Here is a 14,679-nt window from a genome sequence, read left to right as displayed (position 1 = left end):
CTCGTCGGACTGCTGAGAGATTTCATCCTTAATGAACAATGATGATGGACAACATGTAAATTACCCCAAGGACCACATTAAAACCCCTCATTAAACCCTGGGTACTCGAATCAAAATGAAAGCGTAATTGTGCCGTGAAAGCAGGGCGCTATAAATAAACAAAGACAAAAAGGGTGGAAGACACATACATACTTGAGCAGTCTGTGCAATAAAGAATGCTGTATAATCATTTACAACCACAGTACAATTGGGCAGCAATGGATTCGCAAAGAATGGGAATAAGTTATCAGCTGGAAAACAGATTGAAAAACAGAAAATTAAGGCCAGTATGCAACTATAAAGAGAATATAATAATTTAGAATGAAAACAAGCAGAGGACAAGGCGTTTGCAAAAAGTGATTAGATTGATATAGAATAGGGGTAGGACTAGATACTATTATAGGCATGATGCTTCTTCCTACTCATTTTCTGACAAGAATGGTTAATTTATGTTGTTTTATGTATAATTGTTATGTATATTGTTTTTTGTGGTTTTTTTACATATATAATAATTCAACTGAAATTACTGTATTAGATGCATATTATATATATATATATATATATATATATGCACTGCACTAAGAGGATTTCTGCATCATAGTGTCTCCATGGGAAAACAAAAAGGTGTATCTGAGTAGAGGAAAAGTGGACCTAAAGACAAAAGTAGTCATTCGTGCTCAGAAGAATGCATAATCAAACTGAGTTAAGGGTTTTTATAAAATCTGTCGGGAAGCTGAACTTACTAAGAGGGAAATGTATACAAAAATTGTCTTTGAGGTATCAAAAATTAGGTTTCAGTGGACTCCAGTTACGGTTCCCATATATGCACAGTTTAACTGCTATCTTATTTAGCAATACTGATGAACATAAAAAAAAATATTATAGATTAATAGCCTGGTTGACACCAGACCCTTCTCAGTTGTAACTGAGAGTGGGTCTGGGCAAGCTTCATTCACAGCCCATTTCCAAAGGGGCGTCACCAACTGATGTCGCTCAAATGCCTCTGGGCGCAATTGGATGATCCTTCAACCAATTAGACCAAAGATCCGGGTGACATAGCAGCGACAGCGGCATCAACGGGTTGCTGCGCTTCGGTGGCCGTCATGTTGAATGTAAACAAAAAGCTGCTTGCTGTCGCTGCGCTATCGTCATCGTGTAAAGCCCGCCTCAACGGTTGTGATTGGTGCCTCGATTTGGAAAAATTGGAAATGGGCTTGAATGGGCTCTTGGCCAGACTGACTTGCAGAGCAAATCTCAAATTTGCTGGAAGTTCGTCAGGGTTTTCCCAGGCTAATAGATTAAAGTTACCAAGGATAATCTGACAACAAATGTCCTTAAAGGACAAATCCGGTGCAAAATGAACCTAGGCGTTAATAACACGTGTCCCGAGTCAACCTTTCTCTGGGATTTGTTTTCATGCTAATCGAATGTGACCAGTTTTAGCGCAAACCGCTAATTAGCTTATAACGCTAGTCGTCGGGGCACGGGTAAAGTAAAAAGAAATTGCTATTTCTATACCACTAACAAGGCTTAAAAAAGCACCACACTTCCACTGAAGCATAATCTGGTCACATTCGATTAGCATGAAAACAAATCCCAGAGAACGGTCGACTCTGTAAACATGTGTTATTAACCCCTAGGTTCATTTTGCGCCGGATTTGTCCTTTAAATATGACCATTTCCCTGAGGAGAAATTACAGAGATTCTCTTGATTCTTCCTAAAAACCTACACAAATTATTTCTTCTACTTTATCTAGTGGCTACCTGTCTAAGCACATATCATGTACCCATTATAGCTTGGCTTCATATCCTGCAGATGACCTTTGCTGCATGATATCATGTCACAGCTTTTCCTGTTTAACTATCAATTAAAGAAAAATGCATTAAAAGAAAAATTAATTAATGAATTCATCAATCCGTGAAAGCATCAATCAATCAAACAATATGAATGGCAAATATCAAAGTCTACTGTGTAGCTTTGATATTGAGGAGGCGCTGCTGACTGTACAAGACTTAACAGCGGAAAAAAAACATAATAATTCAATAATATTGAATTATTACAACTTGATAAAAAGCAGAAGTGCTTTCAACTGACGGACATGTAAGCTCTGCAGAAGGACTGTGTTGATGAAACATCAGCAAATGATAGAAAGTATATGCTGCATATCAGTCAATCAAAAGTCCTGCTTTTTATCGGCCTACAGTATATCGAGTAAAATATGTAAATCATCCTGTGTAATATACTGGTGAAGCCTTAATGGGAATATGACTAACGGCTCCCACTGAGCTCTGAAGATACTTGCACACCAACAGACCAAACCCATTGCCCAATTTACAGATTTTTCACGGAAAGGCAATGTGGTGACAAAACTGGATGAAGCCAAAATAAATCTGCGTAAATCTATTTGTTTTGACCACATCCTGTGTTTAAAAGATGGTCAATCCCTCTGTTATTGAATATCCTCCAATTCTCCTTTAGTCTCTTTACTCCCTACAGTATTTATTGGCGCTTTTCCATTACACAGTACCTGCTCGACTCGCCTCGACTCTACTCGCCTTTTTTGGTTTTCCATTACGAAAAAAAACCTGGTACCTGCTAACAGGTACTTTTTTTAGTACCTCCTCAGTCGAGGTTCCAAGCGAGCTGAGGCGAGCCGAAAAGGTGACGTGAAAGCGACAGATGGGGGTGTCCTGAACAAACCCGCTATTTTTAAACAGTTTAGCCAGCTTTGTTTTTTGTTGCTGCCTCCAGCTTCTTCTGAAACAAAATGTGTCTTCTGGCTGTGGCAACAACAACACACCTTCCACGTTCTGTTAGGTCACGGCAGTTTACTACGGCGCCGCTTGTTTACAGTTCTGCGGAGGCTCCAGGCAGAGCTTTCGCTGTATCCTACATACACACACACACATGCTGGCTCGACGCACACACCAGCTGACAAATGTATACATCAGGCCACATATTACATAGGCTACGGCGAAAGCTCTGCGTGGAGCCTCCACAGAACTGTAAAACAAGCTCAAGTGGCCTGATGTTTATACTTGTGCGCTGGTGTGTGCGTCGAGCCGGCATACGACCAGCCACGCTGAGGCGGTACTAAAATCTGCAATGGAAAACGGACGCACAGTGTGCCGAGTCGAGGCGAGTAGAGTCAAGGCGAGTCGAGCAGGTACCATGTAATGGAAAAACGCCATAAATGTCAATATAATTGTAAATACAAAAACAACAAGGGGATTCCCAGGTGCTGTAAATTATGCAGAAATAGAGAAATTCTTTATAAACCGTGTTGTATAATGGACCAGATTATTGATTCTCTAACTCCTCCCTCCACATCCTCTCATTCTAGAGCCAGCTGGACACAAATCCCACGGTGATCACATTTCACAACCTATAAAGTTCTCAGATTACTGACAACATCCTGCCAGCCTGCAGGGGTCATCCAGTTCTCTGTGTGGATATAAAATAACAAGTTTTGTCATTTCTAAAAGAGTAAAGTACTGGACAGGAGAACGATCAAAGGCAAACATTTATCCATTCATTTAGGGAATTGAGTGGCAACCTAACCATACTAAATGGTTGACAGTGGTCCAAGTCTTGTTGCCCAGGACAACTGATGCAATAGGTTTCACAGCCTCAGCCATTTGCAGATATTGTGTATTAGATCCCCATACAAACAGTCTGGCATTGCAATATAGCCACTTGTCAATATTGTTCAACTTCTCAAAACTGATTGGCAGCCAATCTCTTCTTCTTTCAGCCTGTTTAGAGCAGTTGTCTGTTGACTCACTGGCTTTTGTAGGACTAAGAGTTGATCGCTCTGACAGATCTGCAATCATCACTACAATCACCTACAGTACACCAGCAACACCACCAGCTTCATCATCTCCATCAGCACATATCATCGGCCATTGCTTCATATCACTGCTGTCAGCTTCATCATCATCACTTTCATTAGTGTCAGTATCATCCCGTTTCCATTCCCCTTGTCTAAACTCTTGCTAGTTTTTGATAGCAGTGATGGTCAGCTGCCCCCTGTCTTCATCATCACTGTGATCACATCCATCATTGCGATGATTGGTAGGATTTAGTGTTTTGCTACCTGCTCTATTATCATGCTTACCATATACATTCTACACATTCATCTATACATCCTTTTAGTTGACAGGTGATAATAGGCAACAGAAACCAGATTGTTCTGTAATCTAAATTCTCAAACCTACATTCATCATTAGCTTTGACATAAATATCAAGTAGTACAGGCAACTTAATATCATCTTTACTGCAGTCCTCATCATTTTGCACATTGCATCCAACTGAACATCCATAGTATTTGCAATTAGTGTGTTATGAAAACACAGAAGAGATCGCTCTGAGCTGTGCTGTCATCTCGAACATGTGATGATTATAATCAAAAACATCACAAAGTTTTATAAGGATGAACAACATTTGAGAAGTGCCAACTTTTGCATACTTAAAAAAGGTGCTGGAGAGTTCAAATTGGGTGAAATCACATATTGGCAAAAGTGCAAAAGATTAGTTAAAATTGTGCCATTAACTTCACCACTATATACTACATTTCCTAATGAAATGTGAAATGAAAATTAAAATAAATATAAAGATTGTCCTCAATCAGTGTCATCTCAAGCCTTAAGTAGTCCTAAATCCATATTTAAGGTCAATCCATCTGCTTTCTCTTGTTATGGGATAACACTGTCAACTCTGCAACACATGACATCCTTCCAGGTCTGTGGTCCAAAATATAGCAATAGATTTTTTCAATTGGGTCTCTATTATTGATGGGAAATTATAATTAAGTAGGAAGAAATTGCATTATATTAATATTTAAAGAGACGTCGCAGAGTAGAGCTTCACAGTTATGATAGTTTGCCAGATTACTTTACAGCATTTTGCATCAAATACAATCTTATCCATCTTTGATTACACTGACATTCTGTATGGAATGAAAGTTTTTTTCCCATGCCACTGTTGTTGTTTTTGTTATCAAACAGATGCATTACACAATAAATGCTACTGCATTATAGAGCCCAAATTCCGGATAACAATCATACACAAAAATGTCAATGCCTTCAAATAAATATTGACATGAAAAATGTGTGCTGTAAATAGAGAGACAAAACACACTGCACCACCTGCATATTGGCTGTGCGGTGGTGTCTGAAACACTGCCAAACAAGCATAATCTTTCGGTTTTCGGCCAAACCAACCATACAGTAATTTGCAGATAACAGTACCAATCTGAGCTTTAATGGTGGCATTTCTGCAGATCTCAAGTTCTTTTATCGCCCTAATAGGAAAAACACATTTAGTCTCCCCCAGTCGTTACTGGTTGAGCATTATTAGATTAGATTATACAAACCCTAATCTAATTTGTCTAACAAATGGTAGGTGAGTGTCCTGACAGTGGAAGTCTGCATGCAGATTCTGTTAAGTGGTGCAGACATGTGCTGAAATATAACATGTAGTCTTTTTGAAGGTATGTCAACATAATCTCCAGTGGTTTGCATTAGTATCGTCTAGCAATCTGGTTGCATTATGTCAAAAAATAACATCAGCTTTGAATGCAGTGGTATTATAACATTTTCTCCACTCTATACAATTCATAAAATTGTAATGGGAATGCAGTATCCACTGAATTATGTAATCACTATATACTGCAGCTATTAAAGGAATCCCAGTGATGCTGAGAGGAAAATGATTGACGGCAGAAGCGCTGCAATCATTCAGCATTGGATGCATTTATGTTTACAATTAATGGGGAAAATATATCTTATACCACCCGTAACGATTACACATTCCTACGAATTACCGTGGGGAATATCAATTAACGGGTGAACCGATTTAATGGCAATGGGATATTGATCATGGCGCAACTTTTGCCTATAAGGATAAAGCGAGCTAAGTTATTAGGAAGAGTTTATGCACCATGCGCTCGCAGCATCATGTTATTTCGCGAAAGCTGCATGTGTGCAAGTGAGCTGCATTCAGAAACATGCCACTCTGGTGCGGATCTGCGACAGCTACCTTTGGCCAGCATCGCTCCCGAAAGAGCCCATGGTCCGGAGAGGGCTGGCGGGGTTGACCCAGGTGGGCTCTGGAGTTTTCTGCGCCTCGGTCTTCACGTCTGGGTCGATCTCGGAGGGAGAGGGCGTCAGTTTAGCGCCTGCCATGGCTCTGCCTCCCCGAGCGTTACCTCCAGCAGAGAGCGGCCAATATGTTTCCTCCTCCTGGTGTCAGAACAAGGCTCACACTCCGCCGGAAAACCGCATCCCCTTCTCACTGGTGTTGCACGAAGGCGGAGGGAGAGCGTCTCCCTCCTTGCCGCATCACGGGTTCCTCAGACACACTGAGGGGAGCATCAGCCAGTCTTCTGCTAATCGAGCGCTCCTCCATCCTTGATGGAGATGCGAGGTCCCGGTGCGTCTACGAGATTCACGCGTCGTCACGATGTAACGTAAACCGTCCGCACGGCTAAACCAACTGGCACCCCGACGGGTTACATAACCTGATAACTCACCCGTGACTCCTTTTTGATGTGACCAACGTGCCACTCATTCACCTTCATCATGTCCATCAGTGCATGGCCTATAGTCTTCATTTCTATTACTATTTTGAATAAAGCACATTTATCTTTTAAATAATTCAAAGGGTGCTGAATTTAAGATGGAATATATATGTCAATCAAGTCGTCCTCACTATCGAGAGATCTTCATTATTCAGCTCCTTTCAGCTATTGTTATCGTTTTGACGCACACCAATCACCAGAATAATGCCATGCAACAGACAAATGAGCAGGTGGCCTAGATAAACGCACCATGGTGTGATCATGCTCGTTTGCATGAAAGCACATCGTGACACCTACAGTAGAGTATAGGCTACAACCTACAAGCCAGAAAGTTAATAAGCCCCCCCCACCACCACACACACACACACACACACACACACACACACACACACACACAGAGACACATCTCTCCTCACACGTTTCTTAAATAATGGGGAATCCTGGGAAACACTTATAAACCAAATATAAGTAGGCTATTATCAATAATGGTGCAGCCTTGTAAACCCTTACTGAGCAGCACTTATACTGGTATATTTTATACTACTAACTATAAAGTGAATTAAAACTTGCAGCAGTTTCAGTAAGCAAAGACACAATGAAACATACAGACACATTTATCAATTCAATTCTACATGTAAAAATGTGTTTTAAGGTGATCTAGTTTGCCAGTGTGAATTTGATTCAGTTCTTTCACAGCCTGTGGGCCACAAGAGCTGACACAAAATCTCCAAGTCCTTCTGGTTTCACTAATTCATAGTTACAGAGGGCTGGAGCACCGCACAGAATACATACAGCAGAGGAAGGGAAAATACCCTGTACGGGCTGCCAGTCTACTGTCAGTCAGTTAAATGCGTTTTGTTGTTTTCTAATCCATCTGACTTGCATGTGTTTGGAATGTGGAAGAAACTGGAGCACCTTAATGAAACATGCAAACGGGCAAGAACATCACACAGATTGGAGCCTGAACAATACCTCCCAACTGGGACGTGACAGTTTAAATGGGGCACTGCAACTCCCAGGTTTGCTTTCATAAGCCGCCAATAGTGCACACATGTTTAAGAACTTCAACATATATCCTGCATTCAACTTGTGAGGGGTCTTTGTCAGTAGCCTTGTGGGTGATTTTCACATTAAGCAACCAGGAAGCTGGTTGTACAACGGGTCAGGTGTATAAGAAAGAAGACAATGCATGTCTGATACTGTTTCAGACATGCAGAACAGCTATTTGTAAAGTTGGTTCATATTTCTCATCTCCTGTTCATGATCATGAGCTGAACTCTTATTAGTAATGCATTTGGGAAACACATAATACAATCCACATTCACTGTACATGGTATTTTGAGCTCAGCCTTCAGGAAACACATTCAATGTTGATAGTAGCCTTGGGATTAGAGAGGTGGGCCTGTGAAGAGAGGGTTGTATATTTAATCCCCAACGGGATAGAAAAATTGGGGAGGTGAGGACAATTAGAGCTGGTATAAATATATACTTGAGCAATACTTAACCCCGACTGTTCCAGTGGAGTAGCTTGGTGGTCCCTGGTATAAAACAGACTCTGCTTGTACTGATAAACCCCAAGTTGTCAGTGTGTGTAAGTATGCCTGTAAAGGCACTGGTGATATTTTTATGTGTATCTACCGAGTAAACTTCCTCTGTATAAATAATGGTAAGGCTATTCTCCACCTCCACTCTAATTGCCAAACGCACTTAAAACTGAAATGTATTTAATCGAAAATGAGCCGATCAATGAATAATGTGGTACGGCTGGGCAATTTGACCAAAATCTTCTATCCCAATATAGGTCACTTCGTATCTCAATAACGAGATAGTTTTTTAGTAATTCAATAAATAAATTGTCTTTATAAAATAACCACATAGTAAAGCCTATTTTTGTTTACGCCTGTGTGAATTAAATACTAGACAAATTACTAAGTATTTTCTCATTTTTATTAAGAACTTTAGTGCAAAATGAACTTAATGTGCAAGGATCAGACATAAAGCGTCGTCCAAATGACATTAATATTGCTGTAACGCAGTACGGCTGCTGGTTTCTTAACATCGCGATAGAAATTATATAGTAAAAATATATACGATAGGCATTTTTATATTGTTTGGGCGATACATATTGTCATATCGCCCAGCCCACAATGGTATTATTTAATCATGTGAGAATGTGCCCATACGTTTGTGGGTGTGTGGACTGGTATCAGTTCAGTGCAAAGAAATCAAAGAAAATGAATGGATTGAGAAAGAAAGAGAACATGAGCCAGAAAATGATAGAGAAAGGGATGCAGACGAGTTCATCAGGAGCGGAAACCGGTGTAGAAGCACAGATTTGAGCACAGAGACACTTTGTGGTGAAGTAGAGAACTGCAGATTGTGTGAGTCTGATCTGTCAGCAGCAGGGCAAACACACTGTACAGGAGAAACAGGCATCAGCCAATGCCGATGCTTAGTACTGTCTATCTAATGACACAGATGGCAGTATGACCCTGGGTTTTATCTCCTGTGCGGTCGTACTAATGCAGCGCCCTTGAACAAGCTGCTCAACCCCTTTATATGCTTCAGGTACATTACAAAAGCGGCTGGAACCTGCTTCCCAACCAGGAGGAAAATAAGACAAATTATGCCCCAATGATGCAAAAAAATAAGCGTAGGAAACCTAATCTAAAGCATGAAACATGATTCAAATTTACATTTATTAAAGAATGGCTTAGTATTAGCTGCTTCTATGTGCCAGAGATGAATTCCGAATACAGTAGCATTCTAAGATCGGTTAATATTACTCATCCCCAGCTCGATAATATGATCATACAGGCGTTTTGGCCATGCACTTACAGGATGCAGTTTATTTCTAACGTAGCCAGAGCTCTGTAATTATTGCAGCATGAAAGCCAATTAAGTGGCTTCAGATTCATAATAAATCCAGGCTCGATTTTGAGAGGGCAGCAAAATTCAGGGATATAATGCACGGAAAGAGAGCTGCAGAGAAGCTTAGCTGAGAACTGGTGGAGCATTCCACTCTGAAATGCTTGGCACATAAATTTGAGCGAATTCCAGATTCTGCAAGATGAGCCACTGAGATCAAAAAAGAGAACAGGGAAAAAAAGAAAACTAAGTTTTTGGTACAGAGCTGATAAGAGGGCTGGCTGTAACAAAGTGCCACTGCTGTCACATTTAAAGTAGTACTGATGCAGAAAAATGCAGTTGAGGGCATTGCTCTAAAATATGTGATCATATTATTGGATAGGTTTGATACAGAGAACACATGAAAGTGGTACATTTCCTTTTTTTGTGACTTTAATTTGGGAGCTACATTCTGTCTGTGAGAACACACCAAAGCATTGATGGGCCAGATATTTTAGGAAAGTCTTGGTGAGTAGTAATCAGGTCTCCCTCTAAAGCTGCATCATCATTGGGAACCCATCAGCTTCATGCTGCAGATGGGCGTTGAGAGCTGTAATGATGCTTCCTCTGTCAAAACATATTAAGGCAGTGAGCTGGCACTGCTGTGGGCGAGCTGTCTGCCTGTGCACAGCATAGCCAGAGAGAAGGAGGAAGTCTAGCCAATGCCACTGGCAGGCCTACACAGTAGTGTACACACGCACTCGAGCACTGCACGCACACACAGGGATGCTTTTGCTTGTCGACTCAACTGCTGTTTTGCCTAAGGCTGTTTCGTGCAAAAAGTTAACTGCCCATTTACTGGTCACAACCTTATGTTCTCTGCCAAAAATAAAGATGTCTCAGGGAATGTTCACTTTTGTAAAGTGGGGTTGCCAGTGCCAATGGTTCATCCATTAAAAGAAAAATGCAACCGTCTTTAAATTGCCTGTGGGGCCATTAAATCATTTCTTTCAATCTCTTATATGTGCCCTGAAAAGATGAGTGCCCCTTTTAAAGCGTGAAGAAATACTACTTCAGCTTGTACAGAAACATGTGCAGCATTTACTCATACTGTGCCTCCAAACAAACTACTGAATATGACTGTTTGGGGTTTTAGGACACAATTACCATTTTCCTTTGAAAGTTCTTAGATTAGTTCTTAGACTTTAATTATGCCAAAACAAACAGGCCAGGTTCAACAGTTTCATGAATAAAACAACCTCTCCCATTAGAAGCTGCACCAGAAACAGTGGTGGCGTCATCCTCATTTGCATAAAATCAGCTTTTATTTGCCAGCTCATATAGATGCACATTTAAAAGCTGCAAAATGTCATAATGTAATAGTAGCAACAGCGTTTAATCTCTTCTTCAGTTATAAATCACAGCCCTGTATTGATCCTGCTACCTGGATGGTTTGAATAATGGCCTACTTACTCACAATGTCCCCAAAAGGCAGGGTGAGATAATCAGATCTGCTCACTTAGATCACATTCAGTGTTTGTTTTTTTCATTTACCTCAATCTTGTGTTGACAAGAAGGTCTATTAGGCTAATGAATTTCAGTGTTACATTTAAATAAATAAAAAAGGAAAAAAAAAGAAGAAAATGTGTTGTGTGACTCCTGAATAATCCTCTATGTGATGCTGTAGTTCTCAGCAATCACTCACGGCGCTGGAACCCCGCTCTACGGGGCTGACAACCTCATCCAAATGCCTCCATCATCACAGCTGCCTATTGAAGTCTGACAAGCCAACTCTACTGATGCTAATTAAGTTGGCAACACCAAGCATGAGGGCTAAACGGCAAATGCGCCATCCATTTCCAGGCACAATGGTGCTATGGCCCAGATGAGAAACAAAATCTTGAAAGACATGTTATTTTTCCCTGAGCACCCCTCCCATAATTCTCTCTTTGCATCCTACCTTTAATTGTCCATCCCATTTGAGCTATTCCTCTGAGACTCTGCGCTTAGCCACTGTAATGTGGTTTCATATGAACACTTTAGTAGAGATGCACGCTCATTTCTTTTCAGCTTAAGAACGCCTTGCTACTTTCACTAATACCTCCACTGTGTTAAGGGAAAATCAATTGGAGTGGAAATTGTCCAAATTGAGCTATTCAGGAATGCAATGCCTCGGCTCACCCGCACTTTCACTGTTTACTTGTTCAAATTCCAGATCCGGCTCACTGGCTGCACAAATCCTTAGAGAAACTTACCCCCATACAATGGGACAAAACAGACAGAATGTGGACATGTTTGGGGCCTCTGCTTCACAGTGATAACGACGTGCCAGAGACACGCAGCCACTGTGCTGCTGATGAGAACAAGTTTAGCGGCCATCAAGTGTCGCCCACCCACTCTGTGCTGATGGTGGTGACTAATGCCACCTATGGTCTAAATTGCGAGTCCTAGCTGCTAAGTGGAACTGTGTGTGTCACCAGTAACACCTATCAGCCTTTCAAGTATGTGAGTTTTTAGTGCGATAACATTGGGAAACTGGAGGGTCACAGCTCGTGACCATATGTCTCATAATGTCCAAGTTGATTTTCTGCTTTTACCTGAGATGTTGTTCCATGCAATTTGAAATCCAAAGTCCATCATCACTGTGCATCATCTTGACCACAGGTTAACCTTCGCCTGACACAGGTACCATAATTTCAGTGCTCAAAGCAACTTTGTCTGAACCATTCCCATTATGGAGGAGTACCAGACACAACAATAAAGAGAAAGTAAAATAGCATCTCACTTGTTAAAGGAGATGCTTCCATGAGCCAACACTGGAATTAACATACAGTATTATAAATAAGGACTGGGCGACGTGTGAAATTATTATCACAACATTATATTTCTACGGTATTAAAATGTAGCACAATATAGCATTTTGTATGTATACAAAAATCAAACTATCAAATGAATTGAGCAACTAAAGCAACTGTTCCACCGTTATGCGTTACAAGCTCTTTGTATGTAATAATAATAAAAAAACATTTTCTTAGTACATCTTGTTTGGAATCATTATTTTCAGAAATTTGTGTAATGATAATATAAAGTTCACTACCATGATACTCTACCAAGAAACACATGAGGCTAAGTCTTTACAGTATATTTATGATACCGGTATAAACAGAGACCACACATATACAGTGTTATAAAAACTAAACTATTATCATATAAAGGGTTGGGTACCGAAACCCAGTTCCACTATGGAACCGGTTCCTACACAACCGGTAGGAATCGGACCAGATTAGAACGCAAATTTTGGTTCCTCATTTCAAGTCAAATCAAGTCAAGTGGGTTTTATTGTCATTTCAACCATATACACTGTATATAGTGAAACGAAACAACGTTTCACCATGGATCAAGTGGTGTTACACATTTAAAATATATGAAAACGACATTATATAAAAACAACATTATATACAAGCGACAATCGAGACAAGCTACATTTAGTGCGCACACATTATATACTTTACATAAAGTGCAATTACTACTTAAAGTCAGTGGTGGAATGTAACTAAGTACAAATACTTTGTTACTGTACTTAAGTACATTTTTCACGTATCTGTACTAGAAGTAGAATCAATAGTGCATACTTTAGACTTTTACTTTGTCACATTTTGCAGCAATTATCTATACTTTCTACTCCACTACATTTCTACAACGTTCCGTTACATTTTCTGATCAGTTTTTCCGCTTGCCAAAACGTCTTCCTGACCGTCACACGTTTGCAGTCCGCAGGGAAGCCTTCAGCAGCGGCTCCTGCACCGCCACGTCAAGACCCGCCCTTCAATAGCATTTATTGGCCAGGCGCGTACCGCTCCCAGTACTACCGCTGCTCCTGTTACTGCTGCTGCTCCCGATACTCTGCTTGGTCATATGTGAAGCATCCGTTCACATAGGGTTAATATACAACCCATATATCTATCTTAAAAACACTCCTGGTCTTCCTCAGCTGTGAAGCCACGTACTTGTTGTCCAAGCCTGTGTGTTCTCACTAGATAAATGTGTGCAGCATTCACTGTCCCGTGGGAAATAATGCAAAGTCGAGAATCATGCAGATCACCCTGATAGATAACCGGAATTGTAAGTCAGAATGTAAACTGGGCCACAGATGGTAAGCACAATTAAATTAACCTAAAACTAACTTAATTAAAATGCCACAGCCCATAGGCCTACTGTTTTTTTTAAATTATTAGAATATAGACATTAAGAGAATACATCGTTATGCAAGTACTTTTACTTTTAATACTTAAAGTACATTTAAAATCAGGTACTTTTTACTTTTACTTAAGTATGATTGCCATTGTGGTAGGGCTGTCCTCGACTAAAGAAATTCTTAGTCGACTAACACTTATATGATTTTGTCGATTAATCAATTATTTGATGTAATCAACAGAGCTGTGCTCTTTGAGAGGTGATTAAGACTAGAAAAGCACAATATAAATGTAGTTAATGAACCATCTGTAAAACTGACTTTCTCCACAATTAATCCTGCAAAAGCACCACTTTAAATCTTGTGTTTACCAGAAATGTGCTCATAAGTTTCTTGGAAATGAGTAATTAAGCATGAATAAGCATAAAAAATGACTCATCAACTAAAGAAATCTTAGTCGACTAAGACCAAAACAACCGATTAGTCGACTAATCGACTAAGAGGTGGCAGCCCTACATTGTGGTACTTCTACTTTTACTAAAGTAAATATGTCTCTGGTTATTTGTACTTTTACTTAAGTACTGAGATTCAGTACTTCCTCCACCACTGCTTAAAGTAAAGCATTTAAGACAGACAAGGGACAGGACAGACAAGAGACAACAAAAGACAGGGCATAAGTAGACTTGTAACAGAACACTGATGGAGGTAGGATATATAGAGTTTCAGCAGCATAAAAAAAAAAAAAAAGCTGCAGGAGTGCATTTCAGTTCCGTGTGAAAAATGTTTAATCGTGTTTTGTTGTTCAACAGTCTGACTGCTTGACGGAAGAAGCTCTTCCCCATTCTGGAGGTGCGGGCAGTTATACTGCAGTACCTTCTACCTGGGGCAGTAAGGAGAAGAGTGCATTGGACGGGTGTGTTATGTCCTTAACAATGGGAAGAGAGGCCCCAGTGATCTTTTCAGCAATCCTCACAATCCGCTGCAGGGCCTTTCGTTCTGCAGTAGTGCAGTTACCAAACC

At 40.4% G+C, this 14,679-nt stretch overlaps 1 protein-coding gene across 23 annotated transcripts in view; it reads right to left on the bottom strand.

Annotated features, from left to right (window-relative positions):
- The window catches only part of LOC116054316 (potassium channel subfamily T member 1-like), a 69,066-nt gene that overhangs the window by 43,406 nt on the left and 10,981 nt on the right, over window positions 1–14,679 (bottom strand). For 2 of the 23 annotated variants that reach the window (XM_031305816.2, XM_031305819.2), the window contains exon 1: window positions 6,080–6,770. The exons of the other annotated variants lie outside the window; for them this stretch is intronic. In XM_031305816.2, coding sequence (XP_031161676.1) covers window positions 6,080–6,225 — 146 coding nt within the window. In that variant the 5' untranslated portion in view covers window positions 6,226–6,770. Of the gene's footprint in view, window positions 1–6,079; window positions 6,771–14,679 lie in introns of those variants that run through there. 23 annotated transcript variants of the gene reach the window in all.

Source organism: Sander lucioperca, chromosome 2, assembly GCF_008315115.2.
Source record: "Sander lucioperca isolate FBNREF2018 chromosome 2, SLUC_FBN_1.2, whole genome shotgun sequence".
NCBI lineage: Eukaryota > Metazoa > Chordata > Actinopteri > Perciformes > Percidae > Sander > Sander lucioperca.
Note: the sequence above shows the minus strand (reverse complement) of the source record. Positions and strands in the feature narration are given on the sequence as shown.